Consider the following 16466-nt stretch of genomic DNA (forward strand, 5'->3'; position numbering starts at 1 on the left):
TTTAACCCCAAGTAGATAGTATTAATCCCCTGTTTGGTTCAATTAGAAAATATGATTAAAATCTAAATTAAAGTAAATAATTGATTTCAACCACACATTACATAAGATCCGCAAATTTTTAACCCCCACATTCAATCAACTTTTATAAAAAAAATATGAAAAATATGATTTCTATCAAAAACAAATATGGGCTAAGGTGAACTATGGTAGATATGACCATAGTACTTTTTTAGATTTTTATCCAAAAGAATGTTACCTTTCTTAAGAAAAAAAAGGATTAGTACGTTGGTTGAAATCAGAAAATAAATGTAAGTATTATGCCCTAAATCCAATCAATTTTGGATATAAATACTTTTGATATATAATTAATGTTGAGAATCGAAATAATTTTAATTTTCTGTTGTATATGTATAAGTAGATTCTCAACAATGGTATCAGAGTCTACTTTGTGTTTGTTAGAAATTGTTTTGATATTTGGGAACAGTCAAAAGTTGATTGTTATTGTTTTTCATGTTTCTAGCAATTAAGAAAGTTAATTCTATCTTCAAAATTTGTTTTGAATATAATATTTTCTTGGATTGGAATTGTAAACAAAAAAATAAAAATAAAAAATGGGAGAAGGGGTCGCCAACTGGGCGGCAATCACCGGCGCACAAGCAGCGTGGGACGCCGTCGCCGGGCAATGCCCGGACACTGACTGCAGCAGCGCGCAACATTGTTGCCGTCGTCGGGCAGCGCCCGGCCATTGAGTGCACGCTGCTGCTACCGCGAATGGCAGCAGGCGCTGCTACACGCCAATTCCCCCATTGGTGAAAAGAGATGGCGCCGGTACCAAAATCTAGGGTTAGGTTAAATTTTAGGTTTTCTCTATGTCTGTGGGTGAATTGGAGGCGGGGGCCTCTGACGCAATTTGTGAAATTGCAGGCCTCCGTTTGCAATATCCATTTTGGGGTCAATTTGTAAGTTATTTAAGTAAAGGACCGTTTTGCATTATTTGATATTGAGGACCCTTACTTGTAATTTCACTTCGGTGGTAAATGTGTAAATATTGAAATAAGGGCCTTTTCACAATTTCAGAAATCGGAGGGCTTGTTTGGTATTTTTAAAATGGGTCAAATTTTGAATTTTCAAAGATGTATTGAATTTTAAATTTGGAGGTATTTTACATTTGATTTCCAAATGGGTTTGACCCATAATTTTAATTTTGACCCAAATTAAAGGTTTCATTTAAATTTAACGACATTATTTTTTCGTTAAAATTGGATTTTAACTTAAATATTAAACTTTGACCCAATTGATTTTATTTTATTTTATTTAGGAGTATTATCCTAAATTAAAATATTAATTCAATTTAATTTAGAGTTGGACTCTAATTTAGCATTTAATTAAAACTAGATTTTAATTAATTATTCACCCCGAATATATTCTAGAAATTAAAATTCGATTCTAATTTGACATTTAATTAAAATTTGATTTTAATTAAATTATCCCGCCCTAAATTTCTTCTTGGAATTAGAGTTGGATTCTAATTTGGTATTTAATTGAAATATGATTTTGATTAAATAAATTCACCCTTAAATATTGGAATTAGAGTTAGACTCTAATTTTGTTATCTAATTGAAATTCGATTTTAATTAAATTCAACTGCCTTAAGTTATGAAATTAGAGTTGGACTCTAATTTAATATTTAATTAAAATTTGATTTTAATTAAGCAATCCCACCCTATAATTGTTGAATTAGAGTTGGACTCTAATTCGGTATTTAATTAAAATTTGATTTTAGTTAAACATGCCACTAATTAAATAATCGATTAATATGATTAATTAATTATTTAATTATTCTGATCCATTTGTCTAAAAGAGTTTAAACGACTTAATTACTAGAAACTTGAAACAAATTTGCACATAATATTAGATATTATATAGGTATACATTTATGTGATGAATGTATTATTAGTGGATGATTATGGACTCGACCATATGGATATGTTGAATGATTAATTTTATTCTTGTCGTTTTATGAGCCTGCAACCCCGTTATTATTGTTATTATTTTGGGCCTGCGAGCTCTTGATCATTTTGAACCTGCGAGTCCGTTATTATTATTGTTGATATGGGCCCGCGAGTCCAATTTTATTTAGGCCTGTGTGCCAATTAATATAGGATACATGTTGCAATTGGACTAATTGAAGAAACAAGAAGAGGAGGAGACCAAGACCATGGATATGGTACATTGATACTGATCAGTATTATACCCCCAATGAATTGACCAACTAATCTTCCTTATGGCTCGGGAAGACTACATAGTAAAGTCCATAATTGTCCACGCTATTATATTATATTATATATAAATATATTTATTTGCATGGTAGATGTATAATAGAATATATATATATATATATATATTGTTACGATGAGACCTTTGAATGCAAAATTCCTCTATAAAATATTAAGTCACATTTATAATCGCCTTCCATCATTATAGTGAAAAATCAGATTCCCAAATCGTCTCAACTTGTTGAATACACTCAAGGCTGGTCTATTAGGGATATGTTTAACACTATGAAATATTTGATATTTCTGAATGACGGGTTTGAATTAACTAAAATTTATATTTTATTGAGTACACTCAAGGAGATAAATTTTAGAGGCATGTTAAGCTGTCACATAAGATGTGTGAAAACAAAGAATTGTCAGCTTAATGATCTGGGAGTTGTATGGAGATACAATTGATAATAGTATCTACCCAAATGTTATATTAAGGCTTGTTGAGTACACTCAAGGTCTTAATATAATAGATGAGATCCTAACTCACTGGGAGTCAACTGTGGACTCCATAAATTTATGTAAGAGGGTCATAAATTTGTAGTAAACAGTGGGAGCATAATTAATTTAATAAAAGTCCATGTTAAATTAATTGATGCATTTTATATGTTATTTTTTTCGTCATTTATATTTATTGAATCATGAGTAACCATGTGTATTTGAGAAGCATATTGGATGCCAACAACCAAATTAAATCTTCTTGATTGGCACTGCAATTTGAGAATTGTTCTCAAGTATGAGAAAGTCGGTTGTCCTTAAGTAGCCATTTTCTAGAGACATTTGGTGATGACCCGATTAAGGAAGAAGTGGCTGCTATAATAAACGCAGTGATGACAATAGTACTGCAACGTATGATATACTTGCAACTATGTCACTAAATTACAAAAGCAACTTGAGAGTATAGATGTTAACACATAATTCTTCATTACAAAGAGTTGTATGATAATAATCATGTGTGGAAGGATATGAGACTTCCAAACAACTATACCGGTGTAAAATGACAGAGTAATCTTCAATCGATGCTTAGACACTGAAGATGATTGACGTTCAGAAATGTCTCAATTAAGTTCAATCATAAACCATGAACTAACTGGTGACTTGGTTCTGCAATCTCTATCATAGAGTTATTCATACTAATTATGAATTATGATATGAATAAACTCGAATGCATACTCATTAAATTGCTTGACATGCTTAGGATCGTTAAACCCTTTATCAAAGTTGGTAGTGGTCAAACCATTGATTCCTCTAAGGGTATTAAGAGGAAATCTAAAGGGACTTTGGGAAAGCACCCAATATGGTTAAGACAGTCTAAGCGAAGGACAATACCAAATCTAATAACCCTTGGTTTCACTATAGAATGAAATGTCATTGGAAGGAATATAGCGTGACTTATGTCTACTTCACCAGTTTCTTAGGTATTTGATACCAGATGTAGATCTCATATTTTTACAAATATGGAGAAACTAAATAGAAGCAGACCACTGCGAAAGGGAAAAGTTGACCTACACATTGAAGATGAGTAAAGGTTGTTGCATTGCCTGTACGAGCATACTTCTTGCCGTTGCATTTTAACTTGGTAATAGAATTAGAGAAATATTGCTTTGTACCCACCATAGTTGGAACATTAAAATGAATTACATGTTCAAACATGAATCATTTTAATGTTAAGGGCAATTGTTGTTCCTGCATATCTTGATTAAGATCTTAATAGTTGTGGTAAGTTATAAAATAACATTTATATTCTAAATACTAAAGATTCTATAATGAGTATAGAAATTATAAGGCATAAACGCGATAATCTAATTATTACCAAAAAATCTAGCATGACAGACTTTTTCATTTAGATGAAATGTAATTCCAAAATTATACGAAGATGTATATTTGAAATTAATTAATTTTGACAAGTGCAAATTATGCGTGTCTGGCACAATGACCAAATCTTCTTTTACTCGAAAAGAAGAAAGGTCGGCATAATTACTGGTTTAATGCATGGTGATGCATATGGACTTGTGTCAATTAATGTTAGGTAATGTTTCTCTTATTTCATCAATGATCATGTATATTTGATGAAAACTCAAACATAAAACTCTTGAAAAGTTCAAGGGATTCAAACTAGACGTAGAGAAACAAATAGGTAAAGATACCCTCACATTAAGATTAGATCAAGTGAGAGTATCTTAAAGATAAAATCTAAATTATCTAAGAGAGAATGAGATTCTCTTGCAGTGGACTCCTCCACAAACACTGTAGCATAGTGGTGTATCTAAAAGGATGAATCGTTAACTATTAGAAATAATGCGATTAATAACAAGCCATACAAATCTCCCAAAATTGTTTTGGGGTCATGCATTGATTGCAATGTGCAACACATTAAATCATGTCTCATCTAAATTGATTAACAGAACTCCATACGAGTTATGGAAAAATAATAGTCCCAATTTATCTTATATGAAAGTTGGGGCCATGACGCTTATTTGAAGCGCCTTGAATCAGATAAATTTGACACTAAATCTGATAAATACGTATTTGTGGGGATATTCAAAGGAGATATTTGAATATAAATTCTATTATCATGAAGAAAGTTTTCGTCTCACGACATATCGTCTTTTTAGAGAAAATGTTTACTCTAGGAAAGGATAGTGGGAGCAAAATAGAACTTGAAAGAGTTCAAAAGTTCACAGATATAGTTAATCAAGTAGATAAATCCAAGTTTGATCCCATATCTGACATGGGACATACTCTTGATCGGGAAGTAAAGATTCCTGGGGACATGTCAGCTCTATGTGAATCTAGTAGGATCATTCGACCTTCAAGAAGGTGTGAATCCATGATTACTAATCAGGTATTACTGATCCAGGATAATGAACCTGCTAGCTACAACAAAAATAAAGTCAAGTGTTGACTTAAAAGAGACAACAAGAGGCCATGAAACTCGAGATGAACTCGACGTATGTGAACAAGGTTTAGACCTTGGTCAAGCCTCCTGATAGAATAAAACTCATAAGTTTTTGTAAATAATTTACAAAGAAAAGGTCGATATGGATGGGAATATCCATATATACGAAGCAAGGCTAGAAGCAAAGGTTAAGTGTTGACCTTAGTGAAACATTTCTCCTGTAGCCTTGCTAAAATCCATTCGGGTTTTGCTTGCAACAGTTGCATACCGTGACTATAGGTTAAGAGAAGCTTCTTGGAGCTGATATCTTCGATTTGATGGAAAAGTCAAAGTGTTTGAACGAATTGTGTGTTTACAAGAAGATGGTGGGAGCATTGTCGTATTCCTAATATTATAGAAAAATAACATCCCTACGTTTCAATCGTTGAAATAATGGTTGTTAAAGGATTTATTCTCGAATGATATTGGAGAAGCAACTTGATCTATAGAGATAAATCTAGAAGGTTGATTAACTTGTCCCAATCTATATAAAATATTGAGAAGATTTTATATGAAGAAATTGGTTTACTCTTAAACGGTGTGTTGGAAAGGTTCCAAATGTGAAGCAACCGTTGATTCAATAGTAGAAACCTAATACATGATTACTTCAGAAGTAGCAAAGAGTTACAATCTGGATCATGATGTTCATAAATGAACTTGGAGTAGTTCCTGATATTGTTGATCACATGCCATTGTATTGTGATAACAATAGAGTCATTGTGAAAGCAAAGGAACTAAGGTCTCATCAATGATCCAAACATTTATTAAAGCGGTATAATCTTATCAGAGAGATAATACATAGAAATGACGTAAAGAGAAGAACAAATTCCCACATTTAATAATATTGCAGATCCACTGACAAAGAGTTGTCGTAGCGTAAACATGATCGTCATGTAAACTTTTGATATTGGATACATAAGTGATTGGATCTAGTGCAAGTGGGAGTTTGTAAGTATTATGCCCTAGGTCCAATCAACTTTGGACATAAATACTTTTGATATATAATTAATGCAGTTTAATGGCAGATCTATTATTTAATTAATTGTCTATTAATTAAATAAAATAGTCCGTAGATTCAAATCTTCGTAATTTGTTAATCACAAGGAGTTATGATTGTAAGATACAAATTACATCTGATTGAATCTTAAATCGTCCGTGGTCGTAAGTAATAACGAAATACGAATATCGTTATTACGGATAGACCATCACGTGTGGCATTTCTTACTTGTGAAATAAGTAACTGATCTCACAAGCTAAAGTATGGTGACACTTAAATGAATACGTGGATATTTTGTTATATAACAAAATATTGGAGACCCGTCGAGAGATTCCACATGGATAACTATCTGAGTGTCAGTGGTTAATCTCTAGCGTTCGGTAGTGGAATTGGTCATTTGACTTGAGGTCGTCATGGTACTTTGTATGAGGACAGTCATACTTTGGCGGTGTTGGATGTTGCTCTACAAAGGGCCGCTAATACGACATCGTTCGGGTACGTCAAGAATCGTATGAAGGTTGTGATTGATCAATAAATGATTTGTCACTCTTAGATGGTAAGAGATTATGATCTGCGTTTCATTCAATTAAGTCGATGGTGAAATTCTTGGCCAAGGTGTACTCATAAGTCGAAAATGAGTTTTCGACTTATATTGACTTAATAGTGGAGTGAAAGATATGATCAATGATTGAGATCGACACACTTTCATATCTCGTAATTGATTGGATCATATTGACGAAGGGATTATAGTTAAACGAATGAGTTTGATTTTGTCACACCACATGACATTTCCCATCACATGTATTGCCCCGACACATTGCTAGATGTCAATTTGGGACGGCGAGTGTGAATTGACGATAAATTAAAAAGGTGTTTTAGTTTATCGAGAACCTGATGGGTCGCACACAAAAGAGAATTGAAAGATTGCAAATTGCCAATTAATTAATTCATCCAATCGTTGGATAAAATTAATTAATTGGATTGATTATTTATAGCCCCGAATTAATTAATTCACGGACCGAATTTTATTAAATAGATTAATTAAATATTGGACCGGACCGAGCCGAGTTGTTTGGGTTTATATAAATACATAGTTAGAGTTTAAGATCCATATGGTTTTCATTATTCTTACTGGCACAAGAGGAAAAACCATGGTAACTGCAATCTTATTTTCTGTGTGGATCATCATTGGAGGCTAGACAATTGGACAGCTGTGGGTGGCGAATCAAGATTGCTGGAACGAAAAAAAAAAGCAAAATGTTTGTAGAATTCGTCAAAGGTACAATCTTTATCTCAATTTCTATCTAAACACAAAGGAATTCTCGATGGAAATCGAAATAATTTTAATTTTTCGCTGTACACGTATAAGTAGATTCCCAACAATAAAGATATTGCAAACCACATTCTTTTATCTGAAAAATTCATAAATGTTATCCATCTTAGTCCCTGTTCGATAATTATTCTTTCAAAAAAAATAAAAAATAAAAAATTATCATACTCATTTTCAACCACAAATTCTCACGATAATATATTTTTCATGTAAATCTAAAACTTTCCCTACTTTTTAAGTTTATATTTTTCAAAAAATTACTATTCAAAAACTCATTCTTTATGAGAATAAAAAAATGGCTGTCAATTTTATTTTCATAGATTCTTGTTTAGTCTAATTCAATGTAACTTTAAGGTACCATACCAAATGAATTCTTTTGTTCATTTTTTTATTTTTTATTTTTTTTAGTTTAAGATGTGTTCTCGAAAATATTATATTCATTGTTAATAAAATAAATTTGATAATGGATTATTAAAATTTAGAAACTTGTGGTTTGTATAATTTAACATTTATATCATTTGACATTTAGATGGCCAAACATTTTTAAAAAAAAATTATCTGGATGCTAAACAAAATTCAAAGAACATTTGAAAAGATGTGGTTTGTATAATTTAACGTGTGTATCATTTGACATTTAGACGACAAAACATTAAAAAAAAATTGGGCCATGCTATGGGTCGCCCCTCCAATAGAGGGGATCCATGTGTCCATTTTGGACACCATTATGGATCCCCTAATGTACCACTAGGTTAATCCAAAAAATTTTCAAAGAACATTTGAAAGATTAACTTTTAGGCCACATCACATTATCACGTGCTAATTGGAATTACTATAAGCTTAGGATTTAAAAGTTCGAGAAATACTATTGTCTCAATATTTTATGAGGTCCACGTGGTGAAATATGAAATATGAAATATGACGAGTCAACCATACACAATAATTACAAAATTCTAGCAGCGACTTCACAATACAAGTCAAGTCGACCACAAACCAATATAAACATTATGGATTACTTGCAAGAAAGCCCTTGTTTGAAGTCATTTAATTTATTTTAATTTTTGTTATGAGATCATTTTCAATTACACATTTATACAATAAAATATTTTATACGCAAGTTCATTATTTTTTCTTATCCTAATTTTTAATAACACATTCTCATAAAAATACTATTCAAACTGTGTTTTGAAAATTTTACGGCCACCGACCCTGGACAAAAACGTAATAGAACATTTGACGTGACATTTCACCCACCACCAATCGATATGATATCTCGTCATCAGTTTTTTATTATAAGCATGAAATTTGTATGAAAAGAAAATAAATTTTAGGTAATTTAATTGTCTATAATTTATTTGTATAAAAATTAATAATTAAATGTATTTGACTAATTTAGTTTTTAACATAGAAAATATTATATTTGTCTATTTTTTATTGATGAGTAGATGAAAAAAAGCGGACAAATAAGAGAGAGAAAGAGAGAGTGAATTACCTGGAAAATAAAAATCACCTCTCTAATGAAAATATTTTCCTTATTTTTTAGAAAAATATGATCACGTGACCAAAAATTGAAAAATATTTTTTATGAAAAAAAATTGTCAATCAAACACCTCAAAAATAAAAATTTGGATGAAAAAATAACATTTTTCATGAAAAATAAGATCAATCAAACACACTTATATTAATATGTTATTCTACTATAAGATAAGATGGCACTTAAACATTTTAACTAATTGTCTCGTTTTTCATATATTCTAATTAACCAAGAGAAGTATTGAAAAATAATAATAATAATAATAATAATAATAATAATAATCGGGTATGGTTTGCAATAGGGTCCACTTTCCCTAGCCCATTGGCCCTTAAGCACCTCGCTACTTGATGACGTTACAACCTATCGCATTCTACCTTCAATTATAACCGTCCGATTCTTTAATATAAAGCAAAACGCCTAATTTTCTCTCTCTAATAACACTTTCACTCCCTAGTAGCAAGCGCATTCCTCGAGGTTTCTCTCTCTATATGTATATATTGTGTATTTTATCCATGCTCTGTACCTGTATCTCATTCGCATGCTTTTTCTTTCATCTCCAGCATCGAACAATACGCTTCCTGCAATTCTAAGAAGATTTCTTGCTTTTCATCTGACTCTGCTATTCCTTTCTTTGCGTTTAGTGTAAGTACATTTATTTATTGTTCCGGTTTAATTTTCTTTTTTGCTTCTTCTAATTGGAAAATTACTGAGTTTACTCGATGTCTCGTCTCTTCCATGGATTTGCATTTTCTTGAATCTATTTAACCTTGTCACGTGCTATTGATTTTATCTTTAGAATTTATAGTCATTTATTTATTGTTGTAGTGTAATTTTCTATTCTCTTTTGGTTGGTAAATTACTGGGTTCGCTGGATTTCTGCCATGGATTTTCATTTCTTGAACTATCTTATGGGATGTGTTGAAAATTGGTTACAGATTTAATACAAGTAGCGGTGATGCTTTTAGTTGAAGTTCTTTCTTTTCTTGAGCTATCTTGAGTGTTTGTTCTTTATTTATTGTGTTGTTTGATGTACATTTCGGTGCATTTTAATATATTTTAGCTTTAGTCGCTTTGGATCTATTGGTTCGGGTGCAAATCCTGACCGCTTGATTTATAATCTTGGAGAAATATTAGAATTCAAGATTTTGGTTTTATCTGATTCTTGGAGTGTTCAATGGAAATCTCTCTTTCAATTGTAATCTATATTCGATCTGTTGCTGGAAGCTTTGCTAATACGTTTATTCTTTCGTGGTTTGCCCTTTGATTCTTATGCAATACCTGTTTGTAAATTAAAAAAATAAGAACATCCTCCGGAAATTTCTCCTGAGGCTTTCATATTTTGGTATGTAAATGTGTAACTTGCATGTAAATGATCAAAATCTAGTCAACTGGTCCTAATTGTGAAGCAGCAGTATGTTTTTCATTGGTATTTTGGGTCGACTAGGTTCTATAGATGTGTTATTAGCTAATTAGCTTTGCAAACAACTTAATAGTTTTTCATTTACCTTTAGGATCTTTAAATTGGGAGAAGTTTTGTGGCGTTAGTTTTTTTACCTAGATGCTTTTTATTCAGTACGATAAAAGGATATCGTTTCTTCCTTTTCGGAATGCAAGTAAAATGGAAATTCCTTGCAAAGCTAGTGTATGAAAGGCAGCGTTTCTGATTTAGTTTTGAGTTTTTTCCGGGCCATCTCTAATTGTAATACCAGCTGTTTAAATTTTATCTGTTAAAATGCTCTGATTGGACTAATATTCAGTACTTTGTTATTGATAAATAGAGCGCGAAACATACCTTTGGCATTTATTGTATCAAAACTGTAATAAGTCGATTTCCCATTTTCTTGGGGGGCTTGTTCTTACACGATGTTTTAAAAACTTTGCATTCTTGTCCAGTTAATAGTTTTCAAATCCAGTTTTTGTACCGTGGAAAAGTTTTGAATTTTTAATTACTGATTACCTTGTTAAATTGATCTGCAGGAAGAAAATCAGACATTAAAAAATGAGTGGAGATGTAATGCCATGTTATCTATCATAAATTTAGGTCCTGAATGTGTAGAAAACAGCTATGGACATGGGCCACAGTTTAGAGAAGAGGAGTTCAATGCAACTACAAATCTCAGATGTTGTCAAAGCGGAGGCTCCATTGCCGTCAGCAGATAAGAGTTTACAGTTTCAGGACAAATATAAGGTTCAACAACCATTTGGCAACCCATACATTGATCGACATTGTGAATTGAGACGGGGTACAAGTATTGAGCATGAGATCCAATCTAATTCTTCAGAGAATAAAGAAAGTTCACGATCTGGGAGTAAGACATGTAAAGATGATGAACTTGTCAAGCATATGTCAAATTTACCGGAATTTCTGCAGCAAGTGGAGAAGGAGAAAAGTATTCAAGAGAAGGCGTTGAACTTTGGAGTTCTTGATTGGAAGCGTCTGGAGAAATGGAAGTACAATGAACACATGCGTACAAAGGGACAAACGAAAAAGTCACCATCATTGAGTAGTTCAGTGTTAATGCCAAGAGGAACTCATTCAAATCTGGGAAAACTACCGTTATCACATGGTTTGAATCCCGATTCACTCTACAAAGGAGAACAATTTTCATCACATAGTTTGCATTTTAATCCATTGCCTCATAATAAACAGCCCCCAGCAAACATTTCACATGATAACTTGTCTCAAAAAGGAGAAAAGAATGAAGGTGTCAAACGGTACAAAGGAAAGAGCACGTGTATTGAAGAAGTTCAAGCAGCACGAAGTAGCAGAACTGTTGATGGGCTGCAAGACAATTTCTCCGAGACAATTGAATCTAATGGTGGGAGGAGATATATGGGCAATGGCGAGAAGAAAGATTCAGACGAAGGGAGACAATTGGAAAAGGGAACTTTGCCCTTAGACCAGGGTAAAAATAAGGTCTCACCGTCTTTGTGTGAGACAATCACTTCTGATGGGGAAAAGGGTAAGACAGGAGTAGAAGATGAGGTCAACCTTGCTGACCAATATCACCCTGTAGACGCACTGAACAACGTACACCTAGTACCAAAACATTTCCCAAAGGGGAGTTACTTGGGGAGTTCTCAGTTTATTAAATTCAGGGCACCATTTGATGGACAATTGACAGGATCTAGGACATTATTTGATGGACAATTAGCGGAAGCAAACGGTAACAGATTTTCTGATAGCTTTTCTCCTCAAGGACTCTACTCTGGAGAATTCTCTGCTGATATTCCACATTCATGTCCCCTTCATGTTGGTGTCATAGATGAAGACAAATCTAGCATGGAACCACATAACCAGGTTACTTTTCAGCCTATGAACTTGGATGCTTGTACAAGTGTGTGTCCGGGTAAGATGGCTGTCACGCCCATACCATCTGAAGCAAAACGTTCAAAAGTGAAAGAAAAATCAATTAGACATTCATTTTCAGACTCAGTCGAGGATTCCAGGAGAACAGATGGGGACATAGCTGAACAGCCAGCTGTGAAAGGAAGACATTCCTCTCCTAATCGCCGATTCAGCTTCAGCTTTGGGAGGAGGATCGGTAGGAGCTTTAGTTTCAAGGAGAGCTCTGAGGCTTCACAATTGAGTTCTACATATACTGCTACCGAGTCATGCTCGGTGAGGCGTGAGGTTTTATCTGGTGGTACAGATAAATGTGATAGAGACAAGTCAAATGCTAGTGGCAGAGGGAGGTCCAGCCCTTTACGGAGATTACTAGACCCATGGCTAAAGTACAAAGGAGCTCACTCTTCTGAGACTGTTCGTTCACCAGATGGAAGCTCACAGTCTATGATGCAAGCGACTGTCTGTGGACCTGTTCGAGATAGGAAAGCTGAGACTTCAACTTTGCAGGCCTTTTTGCAGCTTACGTTGAAGAACGGACTTCCATTTTTCAAACTTGTGGTTGAAAACAGCAGCGATGTGCTAGCTGCAGTTATTGAGGGTTTGCCATCATCTCGAAAGAGTGATTACAGCATAATTTATGCATTCTACTCAGGCCAAGAGATTAGAAAAAAGAGTGTGAACTGGATAAATCAGCGGTCTAAAAGTAAAAGTTGCAGCCTTGGCTATAATATGATAGGTCAGATGAAGATTTCAAGCTCCTGTCTTCAGGGAATAAATATGAAGGGCTCTATTAGATGTGTCTTAAGAGAATGTGTATTGTATAGTGTTGATCCGGGGCAGGTGGATAACCAAACCCAGGAATATTTGCTGAACAGGGAGATTGCAGCCATTGTTGTTAAGAACTCAATTGAGAAGCTTAATGATGTGAATTTAAGTGACAGTAGCAGACAGCGTATGAAGAGTGAATTTACACATTGTTCATCAGGGGTTAGTTATGACCCCGAAGATGATGGAAACTCTAATAGCACAGTAGTCATTCTTCCTAGTGGTTGTCATGGCATACCAATCAAAGGTGCGCCTTCATCGTTAATAAACCGATGGGAATCTGGTGGATCGTGTGATTGTGGAGGGTGGGATGTCGGTTGCAAGCTTCGAATTCTTACCAACCGTAAGAAAAACAGCAAAATTCTTGAAGCATCCATGCCCAGCTCTGCAATTGATCATGTGAAACTTTATCTCCAGGTACTGTTTTTTAACTTCAGTATGTACTAGTTTACCTCTTTTTTACTGAAACTTCAAAATATAAATTTATTTTATCGATGCTTCTTAACAGAACGGAGCACGAGAGAGCAAGTCTGTGTTCAGCTTGAAACCGTTGGAAAATGGACTTTACTCTGTCAAATTCGATGCGTCAATTTCTTTGTTAGAGACATTTTCTACATGCGTAGCAGTCATAACGTGTCAGAAATTTTCTGACATCTTGGACATGAATATTCAACCGCAAGAAGAGCATTTACGGGAAGCAATGGTCCCAACCCGAGTCCAAGAGCAATTTCCAGCGAAGTATGTGACATGCCCACCCCCATCACCGGTTGGAAGAATGTAGTGGCTGGAGTCAAATGATCGGCATTTGGATAATTGGGCTTTGAGTAAATAAGGCAACAGGTCAGCCTCTCGAACAGTTTCAACGTTTTCCAATTGTAATTAGGTGACTTGAAGGAAAATCCAAAAACCATGCACGACTTACGTAACCTCTTTAAGTCTGTATCAATTGTTATTGACGTAGAGTTGCACTTTGTGTTGGAAATAATATCACTCGAGGCTCTATAGGAAAAGAGAATATAGAGAAATGCTTTATTGAGGAGCTGCATATCCAGGTGTGCCGGCTAAAATTCTGACAAATTGAATCTTTTGTGAACCTGTTTTCTTAATTCTTAGTAAGTACCATCATGTAAATGTATATTAAATCTACTGGGAATTGATGGTTCTTTTCGAAAATTCTATTGTTTGATGAAGAAAGGAGAAATTTGTATTGAGCCCAAGTGAACGTAAGATGATGGAGTTGCCGTTCTGATCCACTATATTCTACTCAACCTTTATCCTTTCTTGTAGCATCTCGTGGACTTAGGATTGAATTATGTCACTAGTTCACTGATGGCAATGGCAATGGCATGCTTAGTAGCGGGAGTACTATAAGTTTTTCCCTGCTTCTAACTAGACTTCTGTAATATTGTTAAAAGGCCCGCATAGGCACGAGGCACGGAGAAAACGACAAGAAAAAAGGTGGTCAACTTTACACTGAAGTTCAGTCTAACAAAATTTTCAATCAAAAGAAAATAAGTTAAAACAAAAATTCCACCTTCGTCCAATACAAGCCCACCTACATAGCTTTTTTGTACATGAACAAAGCATTATTGATTGGGAGTATTTATGATTTTGAGAATTATGTTTGTTTTTGTTCGAAACTTGAAAATTATGTTATAAAGTTCTCATAAATTTGCATGGGATACATTATTTTTTTTTTTATTGGTCTATAATAATTAAAATAATATTAAAAAATAGGAAATTACTTTATTATGCCTTGGCACATTTAAGCTCGGAAGACTTTGAGGCTTGACCTCCACGTCCTGTGCCTGTTAAATGCACTCTAATTTTTCATTCCTTTCTATTTGCATCTCTCCTGGGTGATGTTGGGTTGTTAACAATGGCAAAGGTTGGAGAAAAACTATTGCATTGTGACTTAAACAGCCAAACATAATATAAAATCAAACTCGAATATTTGACCCTAGCGTTGAATATTCAAACAATCGTGACGTGACTACTTTCTCTTCCCCATGCCTTTTGCTTCGTACGGTTTACGAGCCTAGAGCTATAAAGAAAGGACCCTTATGCCACTTATTATCAACTTGCCTCGAATAATTTGAGCCAGAGGCTACTCAATGATTAAATGCTTTTAGATGGTAATTATCACTACCATAACCATGGGTTTCGTCATTGCTCAAATTATCTTGTTTTTTATGGGTAAACAGTTTGAATGGGCTGGACACAGCTGGTTTTGTTACCCATGTGACCTCTTTTTTGTGTGTATTTTTGTTGATACTTTAGGATAGCAAACTCGGTCCCATGTTTGATCATCTTATATTGCAAGGATAAGAGATTTATAACCCACTCGTGTGACTATGAGAGTGTGACTTGACAAATTTTTAGCATAAAATTCCATGGTGGCCAAAAAATTAAGGTTTGTTCTAGTACAAGTGAGATAGGGATGCATCAATGTTTTGAAAACTGAACTAATTGGATAGGTTTGATAAGTTGAAATGGACTCGAAATCAAATCCGGTTATAACTAAAATTGGTATATCTTAAACACTTGAGATGAAACTCGGCAAGTGTCAAGTAAGTCCAAATTGATTGAATCGTTCGGATTGTCCAGTTGTATTATTTTGAGAAAGGGGAAAAAATTGTTATTGAAATTGAATCTGGATACACGTCAAGCTATGTAATTATTTGCCTTGAGTATAACTTGAATCGAACCTCTTAATAATTGACATTTTACATTTTTCTATCAATTTTAAAACATTGGTATGAATTATGATAATTATGGAATGCTTGTTAACGAGGACCTTTGCCTTGTGCTTGTGCTTGTGCATGTTCATGCTATCCTCTTTGTAAAGGGGCGTCTTGCCGGCATACAATGACTTGGCCTACTTGCCTTTGTGAAGTGTTAATCATTATGTGTTGAGGCTTTGGCTCCAATTTTTGCGAATAAGTATCAATGGGGACCGTTTGTGATTAAAAATCCATTTTCATCATCACTTTACAAAATGTTCTCTCAGCTTAAGATTTTTTTTTGTAAAGAACATAATTAATTTTCAATGGTGCGCGAATGTTACTTATGTGTTCCTAGTCGACTAAATGCTGTGAGAATTAGCCAATTAGGAATTGTGCGTAAATCTTTCAAAACTCTAGTTGGTAATTCGAATATACCAAAGGTTTAG

General features: G+C 33.9%; 2 protein-coding genes across 2 annotated transcripts in view; both read left to right on the forward strand.

The window, feature by feature from the left end:
- The first annotated feature begins 9511 nt into the window (after nt 1-9511).
- LOC111365230 lies at nt 9512-14580 on the forward strand. The gene is made up of 4 exons (XM_022985643.1): nt 9512-9594; nt 9681-9762; nt 11098-13711; nt 13803-14580. The coding sequence occupies exons 3-4, from the start codon at nt 11186-11188 to the stop codon at nt 14073-14075; spliced, it is 2799 nt and encodes a 932-aa protein (XP_022841411.1). The 5' UTR covers nt 9512-9594; nt 9681-9762; nt 11098-11185; the 3' UTR covers nt 14076-14580.
- Nucleotides 14581-16383: 1803 nt separating this feature from the next.
- The window catches only part of LOC111365656, a 2197-nt gene continuing 2114 nt past the window's right edge, over nt 16384-16466 (forward strand). The window contains exon 1 of the mRNA XM_022986196.1: nt 16384-16388. Coding sequence (XP_022841964.1) covers nt 16384-16388 — 5 coding nt within the window. The remainder of the gene's footprint in view (nt 16389-16466) is intronic.

Source organism: Olea europaea, chromosome 17 (assembly GCF_002742605.1).
Source record: "Olea europaea var. sylvestris chromosome 17, O_europaea_v1, whole genome shotgun sequence".
NCBI lineage: Eukaryota > Viridiplantae > Streptophyta > Magnoliopsida > Lamiales > Oleaceae > Olea > Olea europaea.

Excerpts from the sequence above, each read along its gene's own strand:
- LOC111365230 (XM_022985643.1), top strand. The coding sequence starts at position 11,186 with ATGGACATGGGCCACAGTTTAGAGAAGAGGAGTTCAATGCAACTACAA. Across the intron at positions 13,712-13,802 it reads ATGTGAAACTTTATCTCCAG|AACGGAGCACGAGAGAGCAA; the intron begins GTACTGTTTTTT and ends GCTTCTTAACAG.